We start from the raw sequence: 17,003 nt of genomic DNA, 5'->3' as shown, positions 1-17,003 counted from the left end.
TTTTTTTTTTTTTTTTTTTTTTTTTTTTTTTTTAAGGCAGAATTTCTCTGTGCAGCCCTGGCCATCCTGGAACTCGATCTGTAGACCAGGCTGGCCTTGAAGTCACAGAGATTCACCTGCTGCCTCCTGAGTGCTGGGATCAAAGGTGTGCACCACCACTGCCCAGTGGTACTTTTCTTTTCTCTTCTCTTTTCTTTCTTCCTTCCTTTCTTTCTTGTTTTTTTTTGGGGGGGGGGGGCAGGGTTTCTCTGTGTAGCCCTGGCTGTCCTGGAACTCACTCTGTAGAGCAGGCTGGTCTCGAACTCAGAAATCCACCTGCCTCTGCCTCCCAAGTGCTGGGATTAAAGGCGTGCGCCACCACCGCCTGACTTGGTACTTTTCTTCTTATGGTGACTAAGTCTCTGAAAAGAAGCAGCGGAAGGGAGGGTTCCTTTCGGCTTGCAGTTGGAGGGCATCCGTTCCCTCACTCTAGGAAAGGACAGGGACGGAGTGCATCACTCGATGCACAGAGGATGCTAGCACCCAGCTCACATTCTTATTATATTCAGTCTGGAACTCCAGTGCACGGAGTGGCGTCAGCCACATTTAGCCTGGGTCCTCTTATCCCAGTTAACCTAGTGTAGACACTCCCTCAGGGACATGCCCAGGGGCGTGTCTCCTAGGTGCTTCTAGATCCTGGCAAGTTGACATTATTAGCAACCATACCATCTATTTACCAAAGTTACTCCAGCAGCTGGGTGGATAGTTACCGTCATTATTCTGGTGAAGGAAGGATTATACATTTCCTGTCATCTAAGCACAAGCTCCTGGGAAAGGAAAGAAGAGATCGGAAAGCTCAGGTGGGCAGGTGCTGGGGTGACAGTGACAGAGGACTTTGTACAGGAACTGACAATCTCCCCGTCTGCACAGCACATCAGCGCAAGGAAGCGCTTGCTCCAGACACTGTACTGAAGTTGCCACCATCGTCTCTGCTGGCCAACCATACGGGACCAGAGCCAGCAGGTAAAGGCACTTGCCAACAAGCCAGCCTGGAGTCTGACCCACGGGACCCAAAGGGTAGCAAAGTGAGAACCGACTCCTGACATTGGTTCTCTGCCCCCGACATGTGCAAACACAGACACAGCACATACAACTCCAAGATAAATAAAAACGTCATGAGATGATAGAAGATCTTTCTAGCACGAAAGGATTCTCTCATCAAGTACAAGAACTATATACCCTGGTCGAGGATGTCAATCGTCAGGAGCCCTGATCGCCACTCCAACCTTCTGTGAGCAACGATATCTTCTGCTGATAACTAATATCTTCCTTGCTAGTGCTTTCTGGAAAGTGCTTTGGGAATACCAAGCCCATGCCAGGCTGACTTTGTGACCTATACTAAATGGGACTCCCACGGAATCCAAAGCGGGAGGCAAAACAGGAAGAGGCGAGCCTTGGGGTAGTTGGTGGCCCTCTGGTTCTCACTGTCACAGCTGCGTGGCCCCCAGCAGGCACTCCAACCCACCAAGCCGGAAGCCCCGGGCTAAGGTTCTGAAAGACTTCTCCTACAGTGTTTAACAAGTAAATAAATGAAAACATCTCAGTTACCGCTTAGGGTTAGTGTAAAAACAGCCCAGAGGCGCGCTCCCCTCCCCAAGGGTAGTATAGTAGTTGTCTTCAGCAGAACAACTTTCTATTAGTTCCTTGCTTGGTTGTGAAGAGAAGTATAAACTCTGTGGGGCAAGCAAGCCCAGTCTAAATGATCTTTGGCTGAACTAAGATAAGATTCACTTAAGCTGCTTTGAGGCAAATGATAGCTTTTATAAAAACAAATAAAATGATAAGGTAAGTTCTGAGTATTTATTCATTTATCAACATTCCCCTGACTGTGCACACAGGGGATGAATCTGATTATCCCCTGATCCTGATAATGCCTCGTGGCTCACACATAGTAGGCCTTGCCCAAGCCTGTGCTAAATAAGAAAATAACCATCTATGAGGAATACTTTCATAACGCCAAGGAGGGACACGCAAGTTTTGGGGACCCTTTGTGCAATAATTCCTGATGAGTGCAAAAGTGTGGCACAATAAACAAGCGGGGAGGAGAGACACTCTGGGCAGTGAAGGCTCTGAGTAAACACGAAACCATCAGGAGGGGACAGACTGCACGGAGATCTGTAAAAGCTGGCCAGACATTAAAGGAAACGTCCAAGGGTGTCGTCCGATGGTAGAGCATGCACAGAGCTCTGGGGTTGACACCCAGTGTGGAGAAACAAAACAGAAAAAAACAAACAGCCTGAATAGTGTCCTAAAGGAAGAACAAGAAAGATCTCTCTCTCTTTCTCTCTCTCCCTCTCTCTCTCTCTCTCTGGAGGGTTTTGGTTTTCCAAGACAGGGTTTCTCTGTGTAGCCCTGGCTGTCCTGGAACTCACTCTGTAGACCAGGCTGGCCTCGAACTCAGAAATCTGCCTGCTTCTGCCTCCCAAGTGCTGGGATTACAGGTGTGTGCCACCAATGCCCGGCTGGAAGTTCTCAACAAGCAGAAAGAAGAATGACTATTGTCCAGGGAGTGAAAGGCAGAAGCCCATCCCGTCCAGCCGTGGACCTTTAAGTACAATTAGACAGGTGTTGGCGACTGCTAACATATGAACACCACTGAATAGCCCTGGCTGGCCTAGAATTTGCTTTGTAGACCAATCGAGCCTTGGACTCACAGACATCTGCCTCTGCTTCCCACGTGCTGGGTTAAATGTATGCTCCACCATGCCCAGGCTGGGTATGTGAGTGTGTGTGTGTGTGTTTCACAAAAATACGTATAAAGGCTTAAGTAAATACTTTTTTGGGGGTGTATTGGCTGCTTTATTCCACTACAGCGACAAGTTTTTCAGTAGTTTAAGTTTATAGCTTCTTTGGGTATTTCCAGAATCTTTACAGAATAATGTATTAAGTGACTTTGAGTAGCTTCTTCTGGCCTGAATCACCATAGCTATGCTTAACAAGAGGAAAATGACACCTGGGACTAGAAACCTAACCAACTATCCAGGCCTAGTGAGATCCTGGATCTCAGAGGAGAATCCCTTTTACCAGATCAGCAACTTCCTAACTTTACTCTAAAACTTATCCTTTTAACCACAGGTGAGCGTGGCCCTCACCCCTCCTTAGCAGATGCTTCTCTTTGTAGCAAATAGAGACCATTACAGAAAACAACAACTGGTCCCACCACAGAGGTTGATTGCTCGTGGAGACACCTATATATAACACAACTCCTGCACCTAAGGTTCAGGGAACACCCCAGAAGAGCGAGGAGAAAGCTTGTAGGAGCCAGAAGATGGAGACATTCCCTGTGGGACCGTATCACCTCAAAATGGCTGCCTAAACGATGACATTATTAATAGAAATTTGAATGTGGAGGGGCAGATGAGGTGGGTCCTGCCTTCAGACAGGAATCTTAGGCAACTAATGACTGCTGAGATGAGAATTAGCTTCTCTCAGACATGAGCCCTTTAATCCATTATTCACATTATCCAATATAAAGTGGCCAACCTTGAAAAGCATGTTCACACAAAAAGGGACTCGGCTAATAGAATTTGTATATTTATGCATTCCTCCATATATACATTCATACACACACACACACACACACACAAACAATAATAAGAAAGAGGCCATTAATTTGAGAGAGAGAAATTGGGAACATAAGCATGATCAGAGGGTGGAGAGATGTTATAATGTACTAAAAAAAAGATTTTTTTTTTTTGAAGCGCCAAATAGAGTGAAATAGAACTAAAGGTTAAAAAAAAAAAATGAGGCTGCTAGAAATAACCACATAAAAGGGCTTTGTGGGGCTGGAGAGCTGTCTCAGTGGCCAAGAGTTCTTGCTAAGCAGGCATGAAGACCTGAGTTTGACTCTGTAGCATCCACATAAAAAGCACGCGTGTGCAGGCCCAGTGCTACGAGAGACAAAGGAAGATGGAGTCTGCTGGCTGCTGGGCTAGCTCCAGGCTCAGTGAGAGAGCCTCTCTCTGTGGAATAGGGTAGTGAGTGATGGGCTAGACCGTTCCCCTGTGACCTTCAAGCGCATACGGGAATGGGGTCCCCTCCTGTGGCCACACACACACACACACACACACACACACACACGTGCGCGCGCGCGCGCATATACCAGAGAGAGAGAGAGAGAAAAAAATAAAACAGCCCAGTAAAACCAAACCAATGGCTTATAAACAGTTATGTTTCCTCTCACCTGGAGATCAGATGCTAATGGAAGCAGCTTGGGGAAAAAAAAATCCCTTTTGAGTGATTGATGAAAAACATTACCTAGTATTCTGGTACAGGCCCCTGACCATATCTTAGCAAGGCCACACCATTGCTGTTTAAGCTCTGAAGCAAATAAAGTCATTGGTATGCATCTGGACACGCTGAATAAATGATAGAGTTCTTTTGTGTCTCCAAGCCCACGGAGCCGAAAGCACGTACGTTAACCATCTTTATGCTGTGATACTGAAATCATGTATTTTGATGCCCATAAAATATTCAAAGAGAAGGATCAATTAATAACTTGTAGGTCGGGATATAAATCTCCAGGTGCACGGTAATTGCTTCAGCCCACGGTCTATATTTGAAATGAAGCCTGAATCTTAAATGCCGGACAGGTCATTTGGCAGGCACCCTTTCCGGTAACTCAGACAGACGTACAACTGGGAACCGTCCATGTTCACGTGCACTGATCAGAACACACAGGTACAAGGGCTGCACGACACATGTACTACCCAGTGTCCTGGGAACATCAGGGCTCGGTATCTCTGACACAAACCACACTTCGCACCAGAGACTAGCACGGTGAGCTCCCCAGGGGTGAGTGTGCACTTCTAGGAGCCTGGACCCCGAGTTTCCACCCTGAGCAGCAGGTTCACTCCGGAACCCCCGAGGAACATCCTTCCAAGGCAGATGCCAAGTGTGGTGGGCAACACTGGGCTCTGGGAAAATGATTAAATGTCTCACTGCTAGAAAATCTGCATTTGTCACTGAGAATACTGCAAGTAAGGAATTTGCATGGGTAATGTTTTTGGCTATTATTCTCAAACAGAACACTGCAGGGACTACAAATACTTGCCCCTCCCCACTCTTTTTTCCTTGAACTTTTGATCTTCTTACCTTGACTTCCTGAGTGCTGGGATTACAAGTGTGTACCACCATGCCTGCCTGAGTGTGTATTTTCATGATGTATCATCTCCTTTGTGTGTCACAAACGTGACTTGGAAATGTGTGTGTGTGTTTGTGTGTTTTTTGTGTGTGAGTGTTTGTATGTATGTATGCATGTATGTATGTATGTGTGTGTATTTGTGTGTGTATGTGTGCTTGTGTGTATGTTTTGTGTATATGTTTGTGTGGCTATGTGTTTGTGTGTGTATGTTTGTGTATTTTGTGTGTGTTTGTGTGTGTATGCATTTGTGTGTGTGTGTACGTTTGTGTAAGAGCAATGGAAGCAAGCACAAGTCCTGGCTCCTTGTTACTTTCATGTTTGAGGAGCCGGCGTACTTGTTAGTGTTTGACTTTCCTAATTGCACAGCAAAGCTCTTTCATGTCTACTGAGATGTCTCCCCTGAATCTGAAGGGAACTGATCTCTTGAGATATATTATTAATATTTGGTGTCTTTGAGGCTACAATGAGGCTATGATGTTCTCATCCTATGAGAATGGGATGAGGTAAATGGTGGCCTCTCAGCTTGTGGGGCCTTCATAGCTTGCTCCTGGAGATTGCCTCACAGTCTTAGAGGGAATAACGCATTTCTAGAAACTTCCATCCTGATAATGTTCTGCTTTTCACAGAACATAAACAAAATGACACACTGTTCTCTCCCCAGCCCCATCCAAATGCTTTTTCTTCCAGCAGTGAGACAGGGCTGGGAGGGGACAAATGGGACAATGAAGGGGGCTCTTTGAAAGCCAGGGTGGTTCTTGTGTGAGGCTCAGATCGCTCGTGGCCATTTAACCCGTAGGAATGAAGCACTGGATGGGCTATGGAGGTGCAGGCAGGTCAAAGGAGAGCTCGGAAAACCAAAGCTGGGTAAGCTCTGTTCTGGAGATCGTTGTGGGGAACTGGGGACAAATCACTCAGAGGAGGCTGGTGATGGGCAGGATGGAAGGCCAGACCTCTGCAAAGACAGCTCACACATGGATAATAAATCAAGAATAACACAGAAGTGAGAGAAGTAGAGTCACTAAAAAGACATTCAACCAGCTGGGATATGCACAGACGTCTGGTCACAGACAAAGGGCCCAGGACCTACAAAGGAGAAACACAGCAAGGGGCATGGGCACAAAGGCACAGGTGGCCAATGGCCTTTCTTCTTCTTCTTCTTCTTCTTCTTCTTCTTCTTCTTCTTCTTCTTCTTCTTCTTCTTCTTCTTCTTCTTCTTCTTCTTCTTCTTCTTCTTCTTCTTCTTCTTCTTCTTCTCCTCCTCCCTCTTCTTCCTCCTCCTTTTTCATTTTATTTATTTGTTATATATATGAATACACTGTAGCTGTCTTCAGACACACTAGAAGGGAGCATCAGATCTCATTACAGATGGTTGTGAGCCACCATGTGGTTGCTGGGATTTGAACTCAGGACCTGTGGAAGAGCAGTCAGTGCTCTTAACCACTGAGCCATCTCTCCAGCGCCATCTTGTAACCTTTCTTATTGAGTGTGTCCCGTCGTCTGCTTCCCTAATGGCTACAGTGTGGGTAAGACATACAGAGAAGCTTTAAAATTCTACAGATTCAGCCCCGTCTGCACAGTAATGCATGTAAAGCCCATCTCAAAACGAATGACGTTGAATCAATCACACCTCTACTCTAAAAAAATTCCCTACTTCATATACATAGAAGTAAACACATGTGCATGCATATATACATTTAAAATTTATGCATATACAATTTGAGGATCTGGTAGCAAATGCCTTAAGTTTCGATGACAAGAAAACTCACAATGCCCACCTCTAACTGGAATATGTTCAAATTAGAATCTTTGGAGAAAAATGAAGTAATTTTTTCAATAACCAACTAGAAGGAAAAGAAAAAAAACCCCAAAACAACAATGACAACAACATCAACAACAACAACCCCCAAATCCACTCTGCTTTGAAAATGACTTTCAGGGCAGAAAGCAAACCTAAACTAGTGAGAGGGGCCGTGAGTGTCCCGCTTCATAAACTCACGGCTGACTGTGCTTTGAGTTTTCTTCCGTGCAGCCCACATTGCTCCTCAGAGAAAGGCTCTATGGTTCCACGTAAGTAACAGGGAACACCTCACAAAACAAGTGGGAGCCTTCCTCTGGCCATACCTCAAAATGTGTGCAAACGCAGAGGAAGGGCAAGGGAGGACGGTTAATCTTGATTCCCAGTGGAGCAAGCAAGGTCATCCCTTTGCAAAAGTGAATTTCTGTGATTCTGCTCACAGCCCTTGAGTCTCACAGAGAAGGAAGTATGGTCTAAAGTGACCCTGCCTGAGGTCGATGGGGCATCAGGAGTGCACCTTACAGATAAATCTACCTGATTTGTTAACATACGACAAATTTTAAAAAGCAATAGATTCTCAGGAAAAAAAAGAGTTAAGATAAAGGTGAGACACACATACAAAAAGGAACAGTTCCTTTGAGAGTTGGTGGAGGCCAAGCTTTGTAAAACTCAGATTTTGTTTTCCTGAGACAGGGTCTCATGTAGCTCTGGCTGGGCGGTGGCGGCACCTGCCTTTAATCCCGGCCTGTGGGAGGCAGAGGCAGGCGGATCTCTTCTCTGAGTTCGAGGCCAGCCTGGTCTACAGAGTGAGTTCCAGGACAGCCAGGGCTACACAGAGAAACCCTGTCTCAAAAAACCCAAACTACAACAACAGCACCATCTGTTTTGAACTTACTATGGATTGGAGAACAACCTTGAATCCCCAGTGTGCCTCTTCCTCCAAGGCTCAATGTCAGTATTAGTTTAAAAATGAACTAAAAGGCTGGATCCGGTGACACATGCAACCTAAGAACTAAGGAGGTAGAGGCAGGGGGGATTAGAAATGTAAGGCCACCCTTAGCGACATAGTAAACTCAAGGCCAGCTAAGACTATATGAGAGCTTATCTCAGAAGATGGAAGAGCAAAACCCACCTGCCCCATGGACAATAGAGCAACTAAGCCAGAACACCTAGTATTCCCATTGCTGGTTATACAGCCCAAAACTAGAAGACACACCACACCCACCACACCCACACCCGCACAGTACACACATGCCTGTGTGCCCGTGCATGTCACAGCAGCGTTTACAGTAGTCATGTGGTGGAGGTGACCCAGGCTTGTCAGCTGAATGTGGCGCATACGCGTAGTAAAGCCAACATCCAGTCTTAAAAGCAATGCTGATTCTCACATGTGCTGTGACATCATCCATGGACATCACACTGTGTAAAACAAACCATTGGGGAAAAAAAAAGACTATTGTAGCAAGATCCCATTCATAAGAGTCTAAAAAGTCAAATTCCGGGCCGGAGAGATGGCTCAGTGGTTAAGAGCACTGACTGCTTTTCTGAAGATCCTGAGTTCAAATCCCAGCAACCACATGGTGGCTCACAACCATCTGTAATGAGATCTGATGCCCTCTTCTGGTGCATCCGAAGACAGCTACAGTGTACTTACATATAATAAATAAATCTTTAAAAAAGTCAAATTCCTAGACATAAAGTAGGATGATGGTTCATTGAAGGATCTGTGGGAAGGGGTGCAGTGTGTGTGTGTGTGTGTGTGCATACCAAGCTTCAGTTTTCTAAGATAAGAATAGCCCTAGAAACCAGTTGAACACAAATGTGAATGTACTCAGTATTGCTGAATTGCACACTTATAAATGGTAACATGTTTTACTACAAGGAAAAGCTATGGAAGATATCAGGCAAGAAAACCAGTGAGGGTGCTGGTGAGATAGCTTTGTGGGTAAAGGTGCCTGCTGAACCTCACCCTTGCTGCCATCCCTGGAACCTATGTGGTGGGAGGGCAGAACGGACTCGCACAAATTGATCTCTGATTTCTGCATGCGTGCTGTGTCGTGTGTGCCCAAACATATCGTGCATGCGTGTGCATGCACGCACTCACGCACGCGCACGAGAACCATAGGAGATACAAACAGCAATTAAAAAATGCTTTTTAATTGAATAGCTCTGATACTGTTCAAAAGCCGTGTTGCTAGTGAGCATTAGCTGACGACCCAGAGCTATCCCCTCCTTCGGGCCCAATATTTGAAAGCAGAGCTTTGGCTTTCAGAACACAGGTTTGGGGCAAGGGCATGGTCTACCCTCGGTAAATGGCACATCAGATGGCTAATGCCGTCAGTCATGAGCTTCCTTCACTGTAGAGGCTCCAGGAGGGCCACACAGGAAGGGTTATGTAAACAGAGCTTTATGTGCTGGCCTTCTACAAGACAGAGAGCCACCACTCCGCTGTTGTCATGGTAGTGACTTACCTGAACGTCATACAGGAACTGGAAGCGGCTTCTTTTATTCGCGGCTTCTCTCACGGCCCGAGCCAAGTCCACAGACCCTTTCCCTCCAGCCGACCAGTGATAGCAGGGGACCGCATCAAAGGCGCCGGCCCGTTTAGCCAGCTCACACACCAAGTCAATCTCTGCACGGGTGTCCGTCCTGGCGATGAGAATGTTTGTGGATTCTCCATCTGTATTCACTTAGCAATGTTTTGAGAGAAAGACTAACGGTTTACACAGAACTTCACTCCCTAACACTGAATATATTGTGAACATCAAAAGTGGTCACGTTGTGTTTAAATAAATCAGACTCGACGAAAAAGCATGTAGAAAGAACCCCCTTAACATGACTCAAATGTTCTTTTGTTTGTTTTGTTTTGTTTGAGACAGGGTTTCTCTGCAAATCTTGGCTCTTCTGGATTTGCTCTGTAGACCAGGCTGGCCTCAAACTCACAGAGATCTGCCTGTCTCTGCCTCTGGAGTGTTGGGATTAAAGGCGTACGCCACTACACCCAACCTTATTATGGGTTTTTAATCAAGAAATTCCGTAAGATCTCCTTTTGATCATTCATTCAGTCTATCAGACAGAATCATTGGGTAGAACAGGAAAAAAACAAAATATACGCCACCCCCAACCAAACAGCAATTTACTACGTACGTTTCATTTCCACAGTAATACTAGAGAACACATTTGGGAAAATGAAACCAAATCAAACAAACAGAATTCTGCGTCTTTCAGATCAAGCCGAGAAAGCCAAGTGCCCTCAGGAAACAAATGTAGCCACTAGCGTGTCCCCACAGACAGCACATGCTGGACTCACTTGAAGACGTTCAGCGCCACCACCACGGGCACCCCGAAGAGCTGGGCAATCTGAATCTGCTTCTGTAGGTTGCAGCAGCCATCAGCCACCAGCTGAATGTTCTGGAAAGAAACCGGCCTCTGCGTCATTATGTCTTACCTAACCCTCCCACACCCGATGCTAGACCCAGCCTCACCACACTGGCAACTTTTGTTTCTATCTTTTCTTTATTGTCCTAGACACATTTAAAAGGAGACCTAAGTCAACGGAAGATCGCTACAGAGGTGATTCCTGTCCAAGTTGCGTTCTAAAACTATTCTGGATCCAGGAGCGTGCATTTGAGACTTGGGCCAGGCAACTATTACTAAGGCAGACTGGCTAACAGCTTAGGCTCCATACCCTCTGTAGCTAGGGAACAAAAGTCCCTGGGATGCTGCGGGGAGGGGTCCTGCCTCTTCTGGCTTAAACCCATGGCGCCACCTGTAGGAGTTAAGTGGTACTGTCACCAACTAACCGGTTTGTCTGCAGGACAGATACTGACTGCACTCTTATAAAACAAGTGTGCATCTCCCCAAAAGACAACTTTTGCTACTACAAAAGAAGACATAGGTAAAAGCTTCCCTTGGCTCTGGGCTTGGGGAGCTGTCTTGTGAGTAGAGAACCAGAAATAAGTCTATAGCTATCTTTTCCTCAGCTTTAAGAGTTAGCTGAAAGGATTTCATCCCTCTATCCCATCCATTTTTGTGGGGATTTCTAAACATTAAATTATAGTAGATGCACATGCATGCACGTATGCATGTGGGACAACTTAGGCTGTTCTTCAGGTACCTTGCTTTTTTGAGGCAGAGTCTCTCCCTGGCCTACAGCTCATGAAGAAGGCTGGTTGGCCATCAAGCCCGAAAGATCTTCTTGTCTCTGCCTCCCTAGTGTTGAGAAGGCAAGTGTGTGCCACTATGATTTGTCTTTTATGCGGGTGCTAGGGATGGAACTCAGGTTCCCACGCTCACCCACTGGGCCATCTCTTCACTCTAGTGAAGTATATTTCTTTTCTTTTTTTTTCTCGAGACAAGGTTTCTCTGTGTAGCCCTGGTTGTCCTGGAGCTCACTCTGCAGACCAGGCTGGCTTCGAACTCAGAAATCCACCTGCCTCTGCCTCCCAAGTGCTAGGATCAAAGGCGTGCTCTTCTCTGCCCCCTGGCGTGAAGTATATTTCTAAGTTGTACATTCATGGACAGTCAACTGGACGCTAATCACTGATTGGGTAGAATGATTAGTTCTTACCTCCTCTGTATATTCTTTCTTGAGAGGAACCCCAGCAGTTACCTGAAATAAAGAGACAAAAACTAAGACCCATTCCACGACTAAAAAAAAAAAAAACAACAATGTGCTCTTCCCTTTAGCAATAGGTCTATTTTAAAAGGAGAGGTCTGCTGGGCAGTGGTGGTGCATGCCTGTAATCCCAGAACTCTGGGAGGCAGAAGGAGGCGGATTTCTGAGTTCGAGGCTAGCCTGGTCTACAGAGTGAGTTCCAGGACAGCCAGTGCTACACAGAGAAACCCTGTCTAAAAAAAAAACAAAACAAAACAAAAGAGGGGTGGGGAGAGAGAGGTCTACTCAACTTTGAATAAATCACTGTAATTTTTAAAAAAGATTTATTTATTTATTATATGTAAGTACACTGTAGCTGTCTTCAGACACCAGATGGGCGTCAGATCTCTTTACAGAAGGTTGTGAGTCACCATGTGGGTGCTGGGATTTGAACTCATGACCATTGGAAGAACAGTCAGTGCTCTTATCCGCTAAGCCATCTCTCCAGCCCAATCACTGTAATTTTTACACAGACCTTCCATAGTTAAGGGAAAAAACTTCAAAATGTTAATTTTTGTGTAGCTAACGTCTTACTCATATAAATGGGGGAAAAACCCAACTCAAAACATTAAAAAAACTGACTAGTAAAATCCAATTATTCGTAAAGCAGATATAGCTGCCTAAATCAGGCTTGTTCTGGCAAGGTACAATTTCTTGCAAGTAATGATAATTTAAGCAAGCCTCACAATCTTAAAGAGAAAACCCAAATTGTCATCTCAAAAGATGGAAGAAAAGCCCGAATCAGTTTTTATGCTAATTTGGCCAATTAAAAATAGAAGGTAATCCCTTAAACCTCGTTAAAAATGGATCCCAAGCATTCCACTTGACAATGAGCTGTTTAAACAGCTCTAGGAGATGAGACTAGGCAGTCGCCTGCACCCTCATCCAGCTCTGCATTGCAATTAGGAAGCCCTTGCCAGGGACAAGGGGAAAAAAAAACCCCACATAGATCGGAGGGAAGAAAGGAACTCCTTTTGAGCAATGAATGGCAGTGGTAGGTTAAATCAGTACAAGAACTAAGTGGATTCAGACAGGCTAGCGACAAAATAACATAGAAGGTCAGAAACAATCTGTTATTTAAAGATATAAAGCATTCAGGCATACAGGAACAGATATGTACGAAGATATAGAAGATCTTTATGAAGGAATCAATAACTTCCATTGGAATATACTCAAACAGAACCATTGGAATAAACTCAAACAGAGATCCCAAAGAGACTGCAGAACCTGTAAGCTAATTCTCAAATGCACACAGGGTTTCGAGCATGTAGTTCACTGATACAGAGCTAGTCTGCTGGAGGTTGGGTACCCCAAACCTCAAAAAGTAGAATAAAGACCATTGGTAAAGTGCAGATATCCTTGAAAAGGGTCACTTGTAGGTCAAATGTGAAGGAGCAGCTTGGCACTGGATCTCCACAGCACAGTGGCATGAAGAGACGTAACCAGACCAGATCATCTGAAGGGAGATCCCAGAAAGAGGCTTGCACACATTTGGGAAAATACAGTCATCCCACCCTGGGTTTAAAAAGTGTGTGTGTGGGGGGGGGATCACTTAAGATATATTATGGAGGCAATTACTTATTAATACAGAAAAAAACTTGATATTAAATTTTGTCAATGCCCTACACTCTAAACCGCATGGTTTAATCCACGTGTTAACTTGTGGAGAATTTAAGGTGTCTGGATATTTGGTCAAGCATTACTGTATGCGATTTTTGTAAGGATATTTTTTAATGAGATCTACTGATTTATGTATATACAACACAGAATGGCCTCCTTTAAGCCAAGGAGAATTTTCCACCAGACTGCCATCAGACTGGACCCAGGCAATCAACAAACGTCTCCTGAGGTCCCAGGTCAATATGTAGATCCTGGATTCTGGACTAGCACATTTTATAATCACGTGATCTGGTTCTTTATCCATCCCCCCCCCCCACCTCACATATCTACACACCCAGAGTCTTCTACTGTCTCAAAAATCCTGAGATTATCTTAGTGCATTTAAAGGATTAACTTGGAAAAGGCTGTGTAGATTCAGAGTATACAATGTCAGTTCTTATACCTCACCAAGAACAGTTAGTGTGCTGGAAGACAGGCTATAGATTTAAAATGCCAGTGTAGCAGCTAAATCTTCACACACGGGCTGGACCAGGCCTCCCTTCCCCGCTCATATGTAGCAGAGGTGCGGCATGGTCTTCATGTGGGTCCCGAACAACTGGAGTTTGGGCTATCCCAAAAGCTGTTGTCTGTCTGTGGGGTGGGTTCTTCTACCTGGGCTGCCTTGTCTGGCCTCAGTGGAAGAGGAAGCTCCCAGCGTCCTAGAGACTTGATGTGCCAGGGTGGGGGTTATACAGGGGAGGGCTCACTAGCTCAGAGGAGAAGGGGAGGGGAGGGTGGGGGAAGGACTGCAGGAGGGAGGATACTGAGTGCTGGGATGTAAAGTGAGTAAGTGAAAAAAATTGATTAAAAAAAAAACCCACTTCACTGTCATCTTGAACGAATTAGGAAATGCACAGGGCATTAATGAGAAGCACCCCTGGGTGTGTCTGTCAGGGTGCTTCCAGAGAGGCTTAAGGGAGGAGGGAAGACCTATGGTGGATGCAGGCAGGTGGCAGCATCCTATGGGCTGGGGTCCATGACTGAATACAAAGGTGAACAGGACAAAAGCACAAAGCAAGATGGTACAGGCATCGTCTCCGCGTCCTACTGTGTGTAGATTGTGTGGTCAGTTGCTGTGATGGTTTGTGTATGTAAGGCCCAGGGAGTGGCACTATTAGAGGATGTGGCCTTTTGGAGTAGGTGTGTCACTGAGGGCGTGGGCTGTGTGTCCTAACTTCTGGAAGCCAATATTCTGCTAGCAGCCTTCAGACGAAGATGTAGAACCCTCAGCTCCTCCTGCACCATGCCTTCCTGGACACTGCCATGTTCCCGCCTTGATGATACTGGACTGAACCTCTGAACCTGTTAAGTGAGCCCCAATTAAATGTTGTCTTTATAAGGCTTGCCTTGGTCATGGTGTCTGACCCTAACTAAGTAAAACCCTAAGTGAGACAGTCTCCTGATGCTAATGGCCCCTATCCTGCTGTCTCAGATCATGAGCCCCAGCAATCCCTTCCTCCTTTAAGCTGCTTCTTGTCAGGTATTTGGTCACAGCGGATGAGAAAAAGAACTGTGTTAAAATGGGCAGGTTCAAAGGTCACAGGATTTTCCACTGCCCAAAGGATGGATTAAAAAATGCAAACCTCAGCTGGGTAAACAGACGCGAGGCAGCCTCGGTTATTTGCGCAATGATGTTGAAAGGAAACAGAAATTATCCTGGATCAAAAACATCACCACAGAGCTCTTCAAGTAAGAGGCAAACACACTGAGGTGGGGGACGTCTGATTAAGACGGATGTCAGATTGATAGGTCAAAGTTTGCTACTCAATTACTGAAAACATTTCCTGGATGCAGAATATGTCAGGCCCACGGGCCCGGTAACTAATAAGACAGTTCCTGAGGGCAAGGGGATCAGAATCTGAGGAGGAGAGACATTCATAAACCACTGTGAGGCCGAGCCCAGCCTCTGCAGCCCGCCCTGGTCACTATCATTCATTCATGCAACAGCTTGGTCCTTCAGTGTTCCCCACATTTATGGGGCTATGTCCTCCCGTGGAGAGCTGGTGGGAATCTTAGAAGGAGGAACCTGACAGAAGCTGTCAGGGGAAATGTGGGGAGCCTCGCCGCCAGCCCCAATCCCTACATAGGAGGTGAGTAGTTCTGCTTTGTCCTGGGTTCCCAGCCTGAAGTACTTACTGCCTTGCTTCATGTATAAATGCTGACCAGAGGATTACACCTTACAAAGATGTGAGGTGTAATTATTGCCTTGGGAGGCAGAGGCAGGTAGATTTCTGAGTTCGAGGCCAGCCTGGTCTACAGAGTGAGTTCCAGGACAGTCAGGGCTACACAGAACCCTATCTCGGAAAAAAAACCAAAAAAAAAACCAAAAAAAAAAAGAAAATACATCGCATCTCCTTATGAGTTGAGCACCAGGTATTCATAATGGGAAAGGACTGAACGATCGACACTGCTACTTATGGTCCCCATCTTGGGTACTTTTGTTACCTTCTCTACCAAAGAACCACGGGATTAAATAGGGAAGGAAGAAGCAGAAAAGAATAACTGGGAAGAAATCACAGTGTGGCAATGTAGCGTACACATCGAGGAGAGGTGCAGTGGGAGTGGAAATCATGTCGATCTGTACTCAATTCTAGGTCTGACCAGTTTCCTCGGAAGAGGTCTGCTGTTACCACTGCTGGTCTCTACGAGTCTCCACGATTTCTTCCTGTGTTTTATAAAGATCAAATTAGACCAGACAGACTTTAAACCTTTCTAGAGGATCAAAGCTGTTTGAGTTTAAATGTGGGCATGGCAGAGGAAGAAGAGAACATTTCAGATTATATATACATGATGTAATTTTTCATTCATTCATTCATTCACTCACTCACTCACTCAATATGTGTTGTGTGTGCCTGAAACCTATATGTGTATGAGCACTGTGTTTTTGCAGGTGCCTGTGGAATTCAGACCAGGTTGCAAGATCCCCTGGAACTGGCGTTATAGGTAGTTATGAGCCACCTGATGTAGTCGCTGGGGACTGAACCCAGGCCCTCTTAAGAGTGGCAGGTGCTTTTATCCACAGAGACATCTCTCCATCCTTTGGCTTTTTGGTTTTTTAAAGCTAGGAAAAAAACCAAGAACTTACACTGGGCCCACCTCCATGCATCTTCAGAGCTCGAACGGTGGCTACCAACACAACAGCATTGGGTACCAGGCCAGAAGCTCGGCATTTGATGTTGAAGAACTTCTCCATCCCAATATCAGCCCCAAAGCCGGCCTCAGTCACTGTTTGGAAACACATAGAGAATGCGCTATGATTATCAGAACACAGCAACCAATGTTTAATAAGAGTACAAGCACGCACAACGGCCCCTACCCCTGCCACACAAGGTACTGTATCTCATGCCTACACAAAAGTGACCTGGCATCTACCACCCTCACAATGGAAGATGCTTAATTTCATCACACCAGGCAGGTCTCTACCCTGTCCGACCCAACGGGCCACAAGGACTCACTGTAGGACTGAGAGCAGTCTTCCCAGTATTAACTCCAACTGAAGCTTTTCTTTAACTTAGATGAGATTTTCAACCTTGTAACTAGGCTCCAAACTTTATCAAAGGGTCAAGCGTGCGTTATCTGTTCTTATTTTCGGGCCCCCATCAGTTCTGTTGGTGAGCAAAATTCCAGGTGGAGGCGTGGCTTAAGGAGGCTGCTCAGGGATGCGAGGAAAGACGGCAGCCTGACTCCAGAATCATACACATCTTTTCAGA

The 17,003-nt window shown here is 45.7% G+C and overlaps 1 protein-coding gene across 1 annotated transcript in view; it reads right to left on the bottom strand.

The window, feature by feature from the left end:
• The window catches only part of Mthfd1l (methylenetetrahydrofolate dehydrogenase (NADP+ dependent) 1 like), a 178,738-nt gene that overhangs the window by 54,443 nt on the left and 107,292 nt on the right, over positions 1–17,003 (bottom strand). Inside the window, exons 21-24 of the mRNA XM_052169342.1 lie at positions 16,379–16,518; positions 11,548–11,589; positions 10,288–10,388; positions 9,449–9,626 (exon numbers count right to left, since the gene is read on the bottom strand). Coding sequence (XP_052025302.1) covers positions 9,449–9,626; positions 10,288–10,388; positions 11,548–11,589; positions 16,379–16,518 — 461 coding nt within the window. The remainder of the gene's footprint in view (positions 1–9,448; positions 9,627–10,287; positions 10,389–11,547; positions 11,590–16,378; positions 16,519–17,003) is intronic.

Source organism: Apodemus sylvaticus, chromosome 23, assembly GCF_947179515.1.
Source record: "Apodemus sylvaticus chromosome 23, mApoSyl1.1, whole genome shotgun sequence".
Classification (NCBI taxonomy): Eukaryota; Metazoa; Chordata; class Mammalia; order Rodentia; family Muridae; genus Apodemus; species Apodemus sylvaticus.
The sequence above is the reverse complement of the archived record's forward strand: the minus strand, read 5'-3'. Positions and strand labels throughout refer to the sequence as shown.